This window comes from Pongo pygmaeus, chromosome X (genome assembly GCF_028885625.2).
Source record: "Pongo pygmaeus isolate AG05252 chromosome X, NHGRI_mPonPyg2-v2.0_pri, whole genome shotgun sequence".
Lineage (NCBI taxonomy): Eukaryota > Metazoa > Chordata > Mammalia > Primates > Hominidae > Pongo > Pongo pygmaeus.
This window is the reverse complement of record NC_072396.2, coordinates 19,504,650-19,520,432: the sequence shown is the minus strand read 5'-3', so window position 1 is coordinate 19,520,432 and position 15,783 is coordinate 19,504,650. Positions and strand designations below refer to the sequence as shown.

Below are 15,783 nucleotides of genomic sequence, written 5' to 3'. Positions count from 1 at the left end.
TATTTGGAGATGAGGGCATTTCATTTCTTTTAGTGCTCGAATATTCTTAAGGCTGCCATAAGTCAAATGAATTGCCGAAATGCTGCAGTTCATTTTTAGACGCAGCCTAATGATACTGGTGATGATAAATGACAGTAACTGACAGTTACATAGTATTTATATTTACCAATTGCCAAGCACTATCCTAAGCAGTTACAAATGTTAACTCTAATCCTCTCAACAACCCTGAGAAGAAGGAACTATTATCATTCCATTTTACAGATGAAGCCAGGGAGGTGCAGAGAGAGGTTAAGTGACTTGCTTGGGGACACACAGCTTAAATGGCTTAATGCTATGTTCCCTTTAAAGATTCACAAAATCCTGTTGTGTCAATCTGTGCAGTTTTGCTCAGTATTTAGAGCATTGTATCGTAGAACAAGCTCTGTTTCTCTAACTGTGATCGCTTGGGAAAGTCACTTTCCTCCTTGTCCCTCGATTTCTGACTATATTGTAAGATAAACAATGTGGACTGAATATTCCTTAGTGTTCCTTCTAGCTCTAAAATCTGACAATATCTCATTTACCCTTGCCATCTTGGTGTGCCAGGATCCTTCCCTGGAGAACCTCTCTCTGATCAGCTACGTCATATCATCGAGTGTTGCAAACCTGACCGTCAGGAACTTGACAAGAAACGTGACAGTCACATTAAAGCACATCAACCCGAGCCAGGTGGGGAAGGCCAGTGCCGTCTGTTCATTGACCAGGAACACCTTGTACAAACTATGCTTGTAAGGCATGGCCGGCAAAAGGCAGATCAGGCAGAAAGAACCTTCAGCTCAGTTCGAGTAGTTTGTAGGACTAGAATCACATCTCTCCATTGGATTTTAACACACTTAATAATTGACCAGGGCAGGTGCAGTGGTTCATGCTGTCATCCCAGCACTTTGAGAGGCTGAGGCGGGCAGACTGTCTGAGCTCAGGAGTTCGAGACCAGCCTGGGCAACATGGCAAAACCCCATCTTTGCGAAAGATACAAAAATTAGCTGGGCGTGGTGGCAGGCGCCTGTAATTCCAGCTACATGGAGGGCTGAGGCGGGAGGATCATAAGCCCGGGAGCTCAAGGCTGCAGTGAGCTGTGTTGGGGCCACTGCATTCCAGCTTGGGTGACAAAGTGAGACCCTGTCTCAAAAAAAAAAAAAAAAATGCTAATTTCCAGGAAGAATTGGTGTAAAAGCAAGCTCTTAACAACTGTGAAATATCAGATATCAATGTGTGTGGATCTGTGGCTGCAGGTCTGATTCTTAGCTCAGTTCACACTGAGCATCATCTACGACCTCACTACTCACAGTGTGGTCCACAGACCCACAGCATCAGCATCACCTGGGAGTTTGCTAGAAATGCAGAGTCTCAGGCCCCAACCCAGACCCACTGAGCCAGAATGTGCATTTTCACAAGGCCCCAAAGTGATTCCTACACACGATTGATGAGCTTAAGAAGTGCTGGTCTATTTAGGGCTTACTTGCTTCTAGGGACCATATAAAATAAGAACTCTCTAAAAATTAAGCCTAAGATTCTGAAATAAAAAAAAAACCAGTTTTTTTTTTCCAAATACCTTTCAGTTTTTTGTTTGTTTTTTTTTTTTAGTTCAGTAAATTAATTATTTGTGATTTATCTTTCTACCACAGGATGAGTTAACAGTGAGATGTGTATTTTGGGACTTGGGCAGAAATGGTAAGTTCCAGTCATGACCTTTTCAAACTCTTGAGTGGGTTAATTGGGGAGGGTGTGAAGTCACTGGTGCTGTGGCCTTGCTGATGGGACAGATGTTCTTCCCAATGCCAACAGGTGGCAGAGGAGGCTGGTCAAACGATGGCTGCTCTGTCAAAGACAGGAGATTGAATGAAACCATCTGTACCTGTAGCCATCTAACAAGCTTCGGTGTTCTACTGGTAATATGCCTGTGCCACGTGGCCTTAAATTCTGAGTCTGATGGGTACCTGGGCATCACACCACAATGTCTAATCTGATGGATGGATAACCTTGACAGATCAGCAGATATGATATTGTGGCTGATTTATACACCAATGAGATTACTCTTTGCCGGGCATGGTGGCTCATGCCTGTAATCCCAGCACTTTGGGAGGCCGAGGTGGGTGGATCACTTGAGGTCAGGAGTTAGAGACCAGCCTGGCCAACATGGTGAAACCCTGTCTCTACTAAAAATACAAAATTAGCTGGGCGTGGTGGTGCGTACCTGTAGTCCCAGCTACTCAGGAGGCTGAGGCAGGAGAATCGCTTGATCCTGGGAGGCAGAGGTTGCAGTGAGCCGAAATCACACCATTGTACTCCAGCCTGGGCAACAGAGAGAGATGCCATCTCAAAAAAAAAAAAAAAAAAAAAAAGGGGGGTGGGGAATTCCCCTTCTAATAAGCAAATGCACCTGAAGGAAAATACCTGAACAAGAAAGACAAGTATTTTTTCACATTCTCTTTTTACATTTAAGTTTTTCTCTTTTAAATAATTAAGAGAACTAAGGAGTTCAGATTAGGATGAGTAATAAAAATTGTTTAGTTTGCAATGCACTTTAAGATTTTTACGAAACACTTTGACTTAAATGCTCTTATTTAATCATCCCAACAGTCCTGCAAGATAGGCAGAATGGGGAGTTGCTATTGTCATTTTATTAAAGTCAGAATTAAGACTCACTTGTTAGATAATTGCCCACAGTCATAGAACTAAGAAATGTAAGAGGCAGGAGCTAAATTGCAGTCTTTAGGCTCCTAGTCCAGTTCCTTTCCATTGCACTATAATGCAGTGATCAAGTACATGGGCTTTGGAGTGTGCCAGACCTGAATTTGAATCCTGGCTTCTCCACTTTCTATCTGTGTGTCCTTGAGCAAGTTACTTAACCTCTCTGTGTCTCTGTTTCCTTATCTTTACCTGATAGTAATAATTGTGCCCACCTCATAGGTTTGTTGAATAGACTATGAATGGATCCCTAGAATACTTGATACATCATAAGTCTTGTATTTATTTAAAAATATTTGATTATTAAAAGCAATATTTCATTTTCCAGGACCTATCTAGGACATCTGTGCTGCCTGCTCAAACGATGGCTCTGACGTTTATTACATATATCGGTTGTGGGCTTTCATCAATTTTTCTGTCAGTGACTCTTGTGACCTACATAGCTTTTGAGTGAGTATCCACAACTGAAAATTTGGATTTAGGACTCAGCACTCACCTCCATTGCCAACATTTATTAACTAAGCCCTTTCCTCGGCCTGCCTTACCCTGTACACCCAGCTAGTAGAGCACCTATGTATCAACTTTATGGGACTTTTTGGTTTATATGCTTGTGTCCTCACACTAGTCTGTGGACTCCCTGAAGGCAGGGGTTGTGTCAGAATCATCTTGGTACCCCAGAATGACACCCAGTACCTGACAGACATAAAGTGTGAAATGAATGAGGGATGCAGGCCCCAAAACCCAGAGACTTAGAATCCAAAATAGACCACAGCACCATGTACAGCATAAGAACTATGTTTAATAAATTACATTTCTAAATTATACTGAGCAAACACAAAGGATTAAATACATTAACTGGTGTGGGGATGGAGAGAAATAAGGATGTAAAAGCTTTACTGAAAAAAATAGATATTCAGTGAGTGTAGCTCTGCAGCAAGAATGCCATTCTAAAAAACAGCCTTTCCTTCTTGGCTTACCAGACAGGTCCCTTTGGTTGCTTTTTGGGGGTAATTCCAACAAATTCTAATGGAAAAGAAGGACATGGGCATTTTTATTGCATTAACGAATTGAAACAATATGTAGGTTCTTGGATTTAGATTTTGGACACTGATCAGGAAATGTAAAAATTTATTTTCAGTGCCAAAGTTAGGGTCTAGCTGTGACTACGGATCTTCTAGTGAGCCTTTGGAAATATTATTAGTGAGACTAAATAACCAGAAGGCCAGCCATTACTCAGAATGATTTCATCGGATCTAATTTTGCATGCATAAACATGAACATGTCATCAATTAGCTGGCTTCTCCTATGCTATTACATTTAGCTATAGTTTAAACTCTTCTTTCCATGATCTCATTTTACCTAATAACATACAATAATATGGGAATCTTGGTTAAATTTTGGAGATCTGAATATAGCAGACTCTATGAGAAGCAGCACCAATGCTTCCGAAAGCAGTTTGGGAGAAATAGGGTGAGTGCTTAGTAGAGTCTTCTACAAACTGTTTAAAAGTATGGGTCAACAGTCAGCATGTAAAAGGTCCCACAGAAATACAGACACAAATTCTCCTTATGGTTATCACAGATGATTCTGTTTAGATTTTTCCTTTGTTGTTGGTTTTAAGCTCCCCCCTCCGCCCCATATACACACACACTCAAACAGAGGAAATTTATGCATATAGACATTTACCAAAGAATAAAAATAAATTGCTTAAAACTCAAAGAGCCTGACAGACATGCTTACATAAGGGTTGGTGCTAGGTGTGGTAACTCATGCCTGTAATCTCAACACTTTGGGAGGCCAGGGCAGCAAGATTGCTTGAGCCCAGGAGTTTGAGACCAGCCTAGGCAACATGGCGAAACCGTGTCTCTACAAAATAAATAAGGGTGTGGTAGTGAGCGCCTGTAGTCCCAGCCACTCAGGAGGCTGAGGTGGGAAGATCGCTTGAGCCCGGGAGGCAGAGGTTGCAGTGACCTGAGATCACGCTACTGCACTCCAGCCTGGGTGACAGAGCCAGACCTTATCTTAAACCAAAAAAAAGTTGGGGGGTTGGCAGAGTAGAATGCTAATTCTTGTTCTCATCCTTTCCTTTTAGAAAAATCCGGAGGGATTACCCTTCCAAAATCCTCATCCAGCTGTGTGCTGCTCTGCTTCTGCTAAACCTGGTCTTCCTCCTGGACTCGTGGATTGCTCTGTATAAGATGCAAGGCCTCTGCATCTCAGTGGCTGTATTTCTTCATTATTTTCTCTTGGTCTCATTCACATGGATGGGCCTAGAAGCATTCCATATGTACCTGGCCCTTGTCAAAGTATTTAATACTTACATCCGAAAATACATCCTTAAATTCTGCATTGTCGGTTGGGGTATGTATAAGCTTTCCTGCATGTTGCCTGGACTTTTTCTGCTTTTTCTCCAGTGTTTTCATTTTTGAGCAGGTGGAAACGATGAAGCAGATCACATTCAGCAAGTTTCTAAAACAGCTTTTTACTCTTACATGTGCACTGCCCGAAGAGCAACTTTGTCAAGTCTCCTTCTAGGACACCTGTTTATTTCCTCTGGATTTGTTATGAATATGAAATTCCTCAAGGTTGAACCATGAATCCTCTTTGTATCTCCAGGAACTAGAATTTGGGGCTGGCACAGAAGGTGCCAGAAGGTACTCAATATATTGAAAACATTAGCTTGGTGGTAATATATTGAAAACATTAGCTTGGTGGTAAAGAGCCCAAACTCTCAGTCCCTGAGCTCCCAGCCAGCCTCATTCTACTTTGTACCTCCCAGATATCAGACATGTATGACAGTATGCTCAGAAGGGCAGAGTGAGAGAATGTACACATAAAACCCATTGAACTTCACTGCCACGTGGGCATGACATTTCAGATTGTGCAGCCTATTGGTGGCAGGTCACAAGGCCTTAGACTCCCCAAATATCTTGAAGATTTCTTCATTCAATTTCCCACCCAATGCAGGAGCCTCTTCAACCCTCAACTCCACCTGACTTATCCTTGACTAAAGATAATCTAACTTCTGCTTGAATACTTTTATTACTGGGGAGTTCATTACCTTACAAGGCAGCCAATAACCATTTTATAAAGCTCTACAGTTCTGATTTTTCCATTAAGTTCAGTCGGCTCCCTGGTGGCACTTACCAGTGGTTTTGCTCAGGCAGAAAACAGTAAGTTGATACCTCTTCTGCCAGAGAGTCCTTTAGATAATCTACAAGTAATATATAACAGTATGTATAATTCCGTATTTTTCACACAAGTGACCCCATGCAAGATAAGCCAGTGAGGTGAGCCAGGCAGTCATTCCAAATGTAGGCAAAGAAACTGGCTCCAAGTGATGATGTGATTTACCCCCAATTCACAAAGCTAGAAAACAGCAAGCCTGGCTCTCCGTCTCCTTATATGCAGCCTTCTGCCATCCCCCCCACCAGACTCCCTCTATTTTCAGGCTAAATATTCCTACACATCAAGATTGAAAGCACACCACCACCCTTGCCACCCTGCCTTATATCTTATGTCACTGTCTTTGTGAAGAACAACAGAACAACACCCTTTTCCTGCTTGTCCCAGAAACATAAGTCATCGCTCCAGATACTGGGCACGGATTCTGTCTTTAGAGAAGGCTGAAAGTCAGATTCCTTTGTTAAGTATGAGGCCCCCACCCCCAATATTTTATTTTTAACAGTGTCTCACTTAGAAAATTATCATATGTCAGGGTCACCAGAAGGTACAAGCGCAAAGGCATTAAATGAACTATTAGATTTGATTTTACCAGGCACTACAACTGGTCTGTGACAAGGAATTGTTTGTTCTTTACCAGAGCCTTGAGATAGGACGTCTGCTGGTCGGTGTGCAGAGTGTGGGGTGGTGGCATGGGGCTGGGGGGTGATAGTGTGCAGTGGTGAATAGGATTCTTTCCCCACCGAAAGCCATTTTAAACTTGGGGGACCCTTCTCATGGTACCTTCTCTGAAGGGAAGTGTCCGTGGGCTCTCGACAGAGCCAGCATAGTAGTAGTCACCACCCCCTGGATCAGCCAGGACAGAACCCTCCATCCTTCACTGGGTCTCAAAGTCTTCAAATTGAGGACTTTTTGTTTCACAATGAAAGATTTGCCAGGAGTTGCTGACTCTTAAATGTACATTCCAGACATGTATAAGTTAAAGGCACAACGCTGGGTGCAGTGGCTCATGCCTGTAATCCCAGCACTTTGGGAGGCCGAGGTGGGCAGATCACCTGAGGTCAGGAGTTTGAGACCAGCCTAGCCAACATGGTGAAACCCCGTCTCTACTAAAAATACAAAAATTAGCCAGGTGTGGTGGTGCACACCTGTAATCCCAGCTACTTGGGAGGCTAAGGCACAAGAATCGCTTGAACCCGGGAGGCGGAGGTTGCAGTGAGCCGAGATTGTGCCACTGCACTCTAGACTGGGTGACAGAGGGGGGCCGGGGGAGGGGGGAGTTAAAGGCAACACTGGCAGCTGTAACAGATTAACCTTGAAATCTCAGTAAAAGACTATTTCTCACTCACCTACAGTCTAGTTAGCAGGGGCAGAGGAGTCCCTGGTCTTGCAGTTATTCAGGGATCCAAGCTATTAAAGACTCTGCCTCAAGGTTGCCCTAAGTTTGCAGGCAAAAAGAAAGTAGAGGATCTCACAGGAGGTTTTTATGGGGCAGGCCTGGAAGTGGAGCAAATCACTTGTGCCCGTATCCCATGGGCCCAAAGTGAGCCATGTGGCCACACACACCCAGGTGCCTGGGAGGCTGGGAGCATCCAGTCATGTGCCAAAGAGGAAAAGAAACCAGCCTGGTGAACAGCTAGCCAGTCTCTGCTACAAGATGTAAATAGGATGTGATCTCTAGTCTTGTCACCCACTTTGGTTATTAGAACTAGGTGTGACCAGCCAGGCGCAGTGGCTCACACCTGCAATCCCGGCACTTTGGGAGACCGAGGCGGGTGGATCACAGGGTCAGGAGATCAAGACCATCCTGGCTAACGTGGTGAAATCCCGTCTCTACAAAAAATACAAAACAAAAATTAGCCAGGCATGGTGGCACGCGCCTGTAATCCCAGCTACTAGGGAGGCTGAGGCAGGAGAATCGCTTGAACCCAGGAGGCGGAGGTTGCAGTGAGCTGAGATCACACCACTGCACTCCAGCCTGGGTGACAGAGCAAAAATCCGTCTCAAAAAAAAAAAAAAGAATTAGGTGTGACCAATGTTTCCCATCTTCCAGGGGTACCAGCTGTGGTTGTGACCATCATCCTGACTATATCCCCAGATAACTATGGGCTTGGATCCTATGGGAAATTCCCCAATGGTTCACCGGATGACTTGTGAGTACAAAGCCCCCTAAGGGAATGCTAAGTGAACTGGAAAATGGAATGCTCCTAGAAAACGGAGGATCTAATCAGCATATTGACTCCTGCTGTCATCCTAATAAAACCCAGCAATATTTCACAGCAGCCTTCACAGTCACATGTAATGAGAGAAGCTAGCTGGAAATGCCATGCTACTCTTCAAGTGATGAATTAGGAGCTATTCTGAAAAGAAAAATGAATTAGGAAGAACTATTTTGAAAATATTTTCATTAGCCTCTGATGAAATGACATTCCAGTTATATTAATAAAGACTCATACAACAGAGTTGCTAGGATTTACAGGGGCAAAATCCTGAATGTTTAAAAAAAGGTCTATTTTTAAAATACTTTAAATCACCAAGTGTCCTCAAATAAACTCTTAGATTCTTTTCCCTAGAGCTATAAATGGTTGTAGAGAATAGCAGTTTTATCATTTTTTTCTCTTGTACTGGTAGAAAATGTTTCAGTAAAATATTAGAGATTCATTGTATCATTTTGAACTCTAGTTCATAACTATAATATGTTTTCCCCTGTTTCCCCCCCTCCACCAACTCCAGCTGCTGGATCAACAACAATGCAGTATTCTACATTACGGTGGTGGGATATTTCTGTGTGATATTTTTGCTGAACGTCAGCATGTTCATTGTGGTCCTGGTTCAGCTCTGTCGAATTAAAAAGAAGAAGCAACTGGGAGCCCAGCGAAAAACCAGTATTCAAGACCTCAGGAGTATCGCTGGCCTTACATTTTTACTGGGAATAACTTGGGGCTTTGCCTTCTTTGCCTGGGGACCAGTTAACGTGACCTTCATGTATCTGTTTGCCATCTTTAACACCTTACAAGGTAAGCTTTACAGCATCAAATACAAACTGAATGATCCCAGTTGAATATAAACATGTAGCTACTAAAAGAGTACAGGCATGCCTCAGAGATGTTGGGGGTTTGGTTCTAGACCACTACAATAAAGCAAATATTGCAATAAAGTGAGTCACACAAATTGTTTAGTTTCCCAGTGCATATAAAAGTTGTGTTTACACTAGACTATAGTCTATTAAGTGTGCAATTGCATGATGTCTAAACAAATGTACATACTTTAACTTAAAAATATTTTATTGCTAAAAACTGCTGATACAGAGACACAAGGTGAGTACATGCTTTTGGAAAAATGGCCTTGAGAGACTTGCTGGACGCAGGGCTGCCACAACCTTCAATTTGTTAAAAAAAAAAAAAAAAAAAAAAAAGTACTATCTGTGAAACCCCATGAGGTATGCCTGTATATGCAAAGTAGCTTATTTAGTGGCTTATGATATTTTCATTGAAAAACATATTTATTATTGAGAGGGAGTGCTTTGAGATCCTTGGAGGAAAGGTGCTTACTAAATTCAAGAAATGGTGTTTTTTTCTCCTTATTCATCGTTATCTCCTTGGAGAGACCATATTGAGGGGAACCTGCCAGGAACACTTTTTGAAAAAGTCAATTATTCTTCCTTCACTTGGTTTCTTTTAAAAAAAACTTTTGTATTCAAGTAGAACATGCAGACTGTAAGCACACATACCATGACTGTGCCTGTGGGAGCTCACCACTCTCCCCTCCTAGGTCAGCGATTTGGAGACAATGAGAAATGGGAAGGCAACAGACAGACCCAAGTGGCAGCAGTCTTACTTGAAGGCTAATCCCAAGAAGTTGTTGCCCTGGGACACTCAGCGGGAAAGAGAGCAGGCTCTGTGTGTCGCCATCTGCTTTAGGTTTCCCATTGGTTCATGAAGCCCATTCATCTTGGAACCCTGATAGTTGTACTCTTTAGAAAAGAAAATGACACATTCTTTTAGAGCAGTGTTATGAAAGACGTGTCTGCTGTTAATTTTTAATGGAAGTGCTTTGACATTAAAAGCCCAGCAGGCTATTAGGTTTACATTACAATAACAATAATTCACTGTCCCTTAGTTTCCTTTTATTCTGAATCCTCTTTTGGGGATGCCTTTTAATTGCCTTCTCATTGGCTTTTGTTCATCTTTCCTGTTGCTTTTGCTCCCATATTGTCCTTCTCTAGTTCTATCAGGCAATAGATCATCTTGTTGGTTTTCAGAGAAATCCCAACCTGAGGTTAAATTCAAATGCCGAATTTGGTTGTTGGTTCTTATTTTAATTTGGAGGAAGCCAGCAGAGATGCTTGTTTGGTTATATATGGTTATTAATTTTTACTTATAATATAGCAGTTCCTCAATTGGTATATCCAGGTGTTACACCGCATGGTATTACATACAAAACCAAAAACATGAGCAAATTCTTTTTAAGGGTCTTAAGAAAAGTTTTATTTGCCAACCATGGCAATACTGAAAGTAATAGATACTTTAAAAGAAAAAAATATATATATGCCCATATTACACTAATCATTGACATGAAAGCAAGGTACCCACCCTCACATGTTTAATGTGGAAACTGAATCTGCCTTTTTCTTCATTTCCCCAGATTATCTTCTCATTAGAATATGAATGGATAAAAGGAATGAATGTATTGTTTCATCTATACAAGGAAACTAACCCTAATGCACAGGGCTTTTGGGGTGGTTGAATATATATATAGCTTCTGATTTTGGCTTCTCTTATACATGCTGTTTCTCTCCTAATGCAACCAATGGTCGACTCCCAGGGTGACAAATGAATGAAGCTGTGTAATATTCAGACATGGGTCTTGATGGTGGGCACATATACCCTACTAGAAGCAAAACTGTTTTGTTTGTTTTTTGAGATGGAGTCTCGCTCTGTCACCCAGGCTGGAGTGCAGTGGAGCGATCTTGGCTCACTGCAACCTCCGCCTCCCGGGTTCAAGTGATCCTCCCACCTCACCCTCCCAAAGTGCTGAGATTACAGGCGTGAGCCACCACCACGCCTGGCCCCTGGTATTTTAAAATGAAGGTTTTAAAGTGAATAGATTGGGGGTTTTTAAGTAGAAAGCAGAGAACCCAGAATTCATCCATTCACTCGGCAAATATTTATTGGCAAAAGCCTTGGGGAGTGGCAGCCATGGGGCTGGCTGGGGAGCCCTGGCCTGCCTTGACTGGGCACCCGAGTGGGTGAGAGGCGGAGTCTCAGGGCCCCTTTAGGTCTTCAGCTTGCTCTCCATGCCAGCACCTGGGGCAGGTCAGGAGGAGGCAGGCAGGTAGGTGAGTGCATCGCTGTACTGCCTGGGTTTGAGGGGGAGAGAGAGATCCGAGCAAAGGACATGGCAGTGGGCTGGAGAGGAGGAGAGCGGGAAGGGAAAGATGTGTGGAGGAGATGGCATTTGACAGAGCTTGGAAACGGATTCTAAATAGGGAGGGAAGGAGAGGCAGGAGCCTAAGTCCAAGCTGGGATCCTGGGTGGATGGCTTGTAATTCCAAGATACGGAAGGCCAAGGACAGGATGTGGGAGGAGACAGTGAATTTAATTGTGGAAATGCAAAGTTATGATTCCTTTTATCATATAAATATTCTTAATCTTACAAAGATTTTCTTTTTTTTTTTTTTTTTTTTTTTTTTTTTTTTTTTCATCAGTATTTAGATTTTATTTTATTTTATTTATTTTTTTTTTATTATTATTATAATTATTATTATTATACTTTAGGCTCTATGGTACATGTGCGCAACGTGCAGGTAAGTTACATATGTATACATGTGCCATGCTGGTGCGCTGCACCCACCAACTCGTCATCTAGCATTAGGTATATCTCCCAATGCTATCCCTCCCCCCTCCCCCCACCCCACAACAGTCCCCGAAGTGTGATGTTCCCCTTCCTGTGTCCATGTGTTCTCATTGTTCAATTCTCACCTATGAGTGAGAATATGCGGTGTTTGGTTTTTTGTTCTTGCGATAGTTTACTGAGAATGATGATTTCCAATTTCATCCATGTCCCTACAAAGGACGTGAACTCATCATTTTTTATGGCTGCATAGTATTCCATGGTGTATATGTGCCACATTTTCTTAATCCAGTCTATCATTGTTGGACATTTGGGTTGGTTCCAAGTCTTTGCTATTGTGAATAATGCCGCAATAAACATACGTGTGCATGTGTCTTTATAGCAGCATGATTTATAGTCCTTTGGGTATATACCCAGTAATGGGATGGCTGGGTCAAATGGAATTTCTAATTCTAGATCCCTGAGGAATCGCCACACTGACTTCCACAAGGGTTGAACTAGTTTACAGTCCCACCAACAGTGTAAAAGTGTTCCTATTTCTCCACATCCTCTCCAGCACCTGTTGTTTCCTGACTTTTTAATGATTGCCATTCTAACTGGTGTGAGATGGTATCTCATTGTGGTTTTGATTTGCATTTCTCTGATGGCCAGTGATGGTGAGCATTTTTTCATGTGTTTTTTGGCTGCATAAATGTCTTCTTTTGAGAAGTGTCTGTTCATGTCCTTCGCCCACTTTTTGATGGGGTTGTTTGTTTTTTTCTTCTTACAAAGATTTTCTAAAGGCATCCCCCGATGCCTTTTGACAGCAAGCTTTCCTAGGACTCTGGGCTTTTTATTCAATTTGCAAAATTTCATGTTGCCCACAGCTGCCAAAATAATTATTTTGTGCAAAGTGAGCTTATGACATTCAGCTATTAGCTTGGAATTCATTGTGGGGTTTTTTTCCCTCCTTAGGATTTTTCATATTCATCTTTTACTGTGTGGCCAAAGAAAATGTCAGGAAGCAATGGAGGCGGTATCTTTGTTGTGGAAAGTTACGGCTGGCTGAAAATTCTGGTAAAGATTTACCTCACTTTTTCTCTTCCTCTTAAATCTCAAGGAAAAGATTGTATAAACTAAGATCCAAAGCAAATCCAATCTAGAAATCAGTGAATTCCAGCAAATCTGGAATTTGCTCAACAGAAAATACTGATCGTGAACATTAGGGAGAAAAAAAAATCTAGTGAATTAAAAAATAATTATTCATATCTGGGAATTTTTTGAGCAATAAAATTAATGGGCTGGCTGCCTCTTCAATGAAGCAACAGTAAAATTTTTAGAATTGATTTTCTATTGAGATTATGCTTTTCATTTCCCAAAGTAATTTTTAATATTTACCTTGGTAATTTTTAAAATCTCAACTCAATCCTTTCTCCACAGGTCCTGGTTGTCAGTTGCTTTATTTGTTAGTAAGCCAGACTTTGTGTATAAGCTTTAGCATACATTTGGTTGTAACATACATTTGTTTATTTTGAAGTGATTTTCACATATACCCGGTTGGGTAGTAGAGCAAATAGCTCATCTTTTTTTTTTTTTAAAAAAAATGAGAAAAATGAAGTACTGTTTGAAAAGCTACATTCCTTTTGCATGAATACCACCTTTGCAGTATCTGGGGGACACGGGAGTCTGTATTCAGAAAACAGCAGTACACATAGTTCAATCATTTTCATGGATTGAAGAACAATTAGTCATTACAACACAGACTATTTGTGTTCTTGTTAAGACAGTGTGAGGCTCTGAATCACTACCTAATTCTATGGATATTTATAGACATAATCAAATTAGCTTAGCCTTTAGTTCTAGGAGAATATAGGTTACTTTTAACCACACAGTCATTTGAAGGACAAATGTAAATAATCCAAATGAAAATACATGTTATCACACCAACTGGTGGAAGGTGACTTCTCCATAAGATCCTGAAGTGAGGAATCAGTTGCTTAGGACTTGTTACACTGTGATCTGTCTCTTGCGTTTGAGCTTCAACACACTGCCCTGTTTTTCTGTAATGCTTATTCTGCTGTAGACTGGAGTAAAACTGCTACTAATGGTTTAAAGAAGCAGACTGTAAACCAAGGAGTGTCCAGCTCTTCAAATTCCTTACAGTCAAACAGTAACTCCACTAACTCCACCACACTGCTAGTGAATAATGATTGCTCAGTACACGCAAGCGGGAATGGTATGTATGTCTCAATATAGTATTTCTCAAGCTAGTGTTTATTTTTTAAAATAGTTTTATCCTTTATTGGCATTTTGGCTAAGCAAAGTGAGTAACTATTAATACATATATGACTAGTGGATCAAAATGTGGTTCCCTTACAAAAGAGAAAGTTTACTAATCCAAATTGATTTATTATAGAGCAAATACTGGAACAACGATTTTTTTTTAAGATTTGGTTTTTCATAGTGGGAATTGATGATGATGTAAAAATTTTAACATTTTAAATCCTCACTTAACTATTGTCCAAAGACTTCAGTATTGTGCTATTCTGTGAGAGCAGTACCTAAAATAGCTGATAAGACTATAGCAATTTTTATTACATCTATCATAATATACATGTTCAACATTTTTTTTTTTTTTTTTTTTTTTTGAGATGGAGTTTCACTCTTGTTGCCCAGGCTGGAGTGCAGTGGTGCAATCTCAGCTCACTGCAACCTCCACCTCCTGGGTTCCAGCAATTCTGCCTCAGCCTCCTGAGTAGCTGGAATTACAGGCAACCTACGGGTGACTGCCACCATGCCCAGCTAATTTTTGTATTTTTAGTAGAGACAGGTTTCACCATGTTGGCCAGGCTAGTCTCGAACTCCTGACGACAAGTGATTTGCCCACCTCGGCCTCCCAAAGTGCCGGGATTACAGGCGTGAGCCACCGCGCCCAGCCAACACTTTTAAACCTTCCTATTTTTTGCTTTTCATGTTTGTTAATTCTTTCCCACAATGTGGCTGTCTTGTGACAGCACCCAAATCCCCATGAATATGTCAAATACTGGAATATGACTTGTGACCAGTATTGGTGACCATATACGTGACCAATATCTGAACAGATTATTGCTGCCGTGCCTCCTTTACTCATTAATTCTGACATTTCTAGCTAAAACTTCTGTTACATTTTCTTTCTTTTATAAGACCAGGCTGTTCATTACTCATAAAAGCTTACCTTATCTATTTTTACCTTCTCTTGCTTCTTAATATATCTTTTGCATTCTTATGAAAACATAAGCTCTGCTGGTATAGTTTCTCCTTCCATGGAGAATTTGCCTGTATTCATTGTTTTAGGATGTTAGTTCTTTTCATGACTAATTCAAATAAATTTGTGAGAAGGTTCATACGTCTACCAGTTTTCCAATTTCCTGAAGATGGGCGGTCCTGCTGGTGTGTCTAGACTTTTTTTTTTTTTTTAAGACAAGGTCTCCTATTGCCCAGGCTGGAGTTCAGTGGTATGATCACGGTTCACTGCAGCCTCCACTTCCCAGGCTCAAGTGATCCTCCCACCTCAGCCACCCAAGTAGCTGGGACTATAGGAGCATGCCACCACGCCTGGCTAATTTTTTTTTTTTTTTTTTTTTTTTTTTTAAGATGCAGTCTTGCTGTGTTGTCCAGGTTGGTCTCAAACTCCTGGGCTCAAGTGATCCTCCCACCTCAGCCTCCCAAAGTGTTGGGATTACAGGTGTGAGCCACTGTGCCCGGCCTGTCTAGGCTTTTAAAATACCATAGGATGCCTCAAAATCAAGGTTTCTCAACTTCAAGCACAATTGACATTTTGGGGCTGGATAATTCTTTTTTGTGGAATTGCAGGACATTTAGCAGGATCCCTGGACTCTATCAACTAGAGCTAGTAGCACCCTGCCCCTAGTTATGACAACCCAAAATGTCCCTCTACACCAAATAGCTCTATCAGGAATGATTCAATGTAGGTAAACAGAGGCGAGGCAGTGGGGAGCACAGCTGGTTAGTACATTAGTGTGAGAAAGCAAATTGAAAGGA

At 41.5% G+C, this 15,783-nt stretch overlaps 1 protein-coding gene across 12 annotated transcripts in view; it reads left to right on the top strand.

Moving 5' to 3' along the window:
* The window catches only part of ADGRG2 (adhesion G protein-coupled receptor G2), a 133,849-nt gene that overhangs the window by 114,419 nt on the left and 3,647 nt on the right, over positions 1-15,783 (top strand). For 10 of the 12 annotated variants that reach the window (XM_063660460.1, XM_063660459.1, XM_063660461.1 and 7 more), the window contains 9 exons: positions 586-708; positions 1,665-1,710; positions 1,825-1,928; positions 3,056-3,177; positions 4,820-5,088; positions 7,964-8,063; positions 8,644-8,927; positions 12,718-12,819; positions 13,826-13,978. In XM_063660460.1, coding sequence (XP_063516530.1) covers positions 586-708; positions 1,665-1,710; positions 1,825-1,928; positions 3,056-3,177; positions 4,820-5,088; positions 7,964-8,063; positions 8,644-8,927; positions 12,718-12,819; positions 13,826-13,978 — 1,303 coding nt within the window. The remainder of the gene's footprint in view (positions 1-585; positions 709-1,664; positions 1,711-1,824; positions 1,929-3,055; positions 3,178-4,819; positions 5,089-7,963; positions 8,064-8,643; positions 8,928-12,717; positions 12,820-13,825; positions 13,979-15,783) is intronic. The other 2 variants (XM_063660463.1, XM_063660462.1) reach the window with 1 other exon arrangement.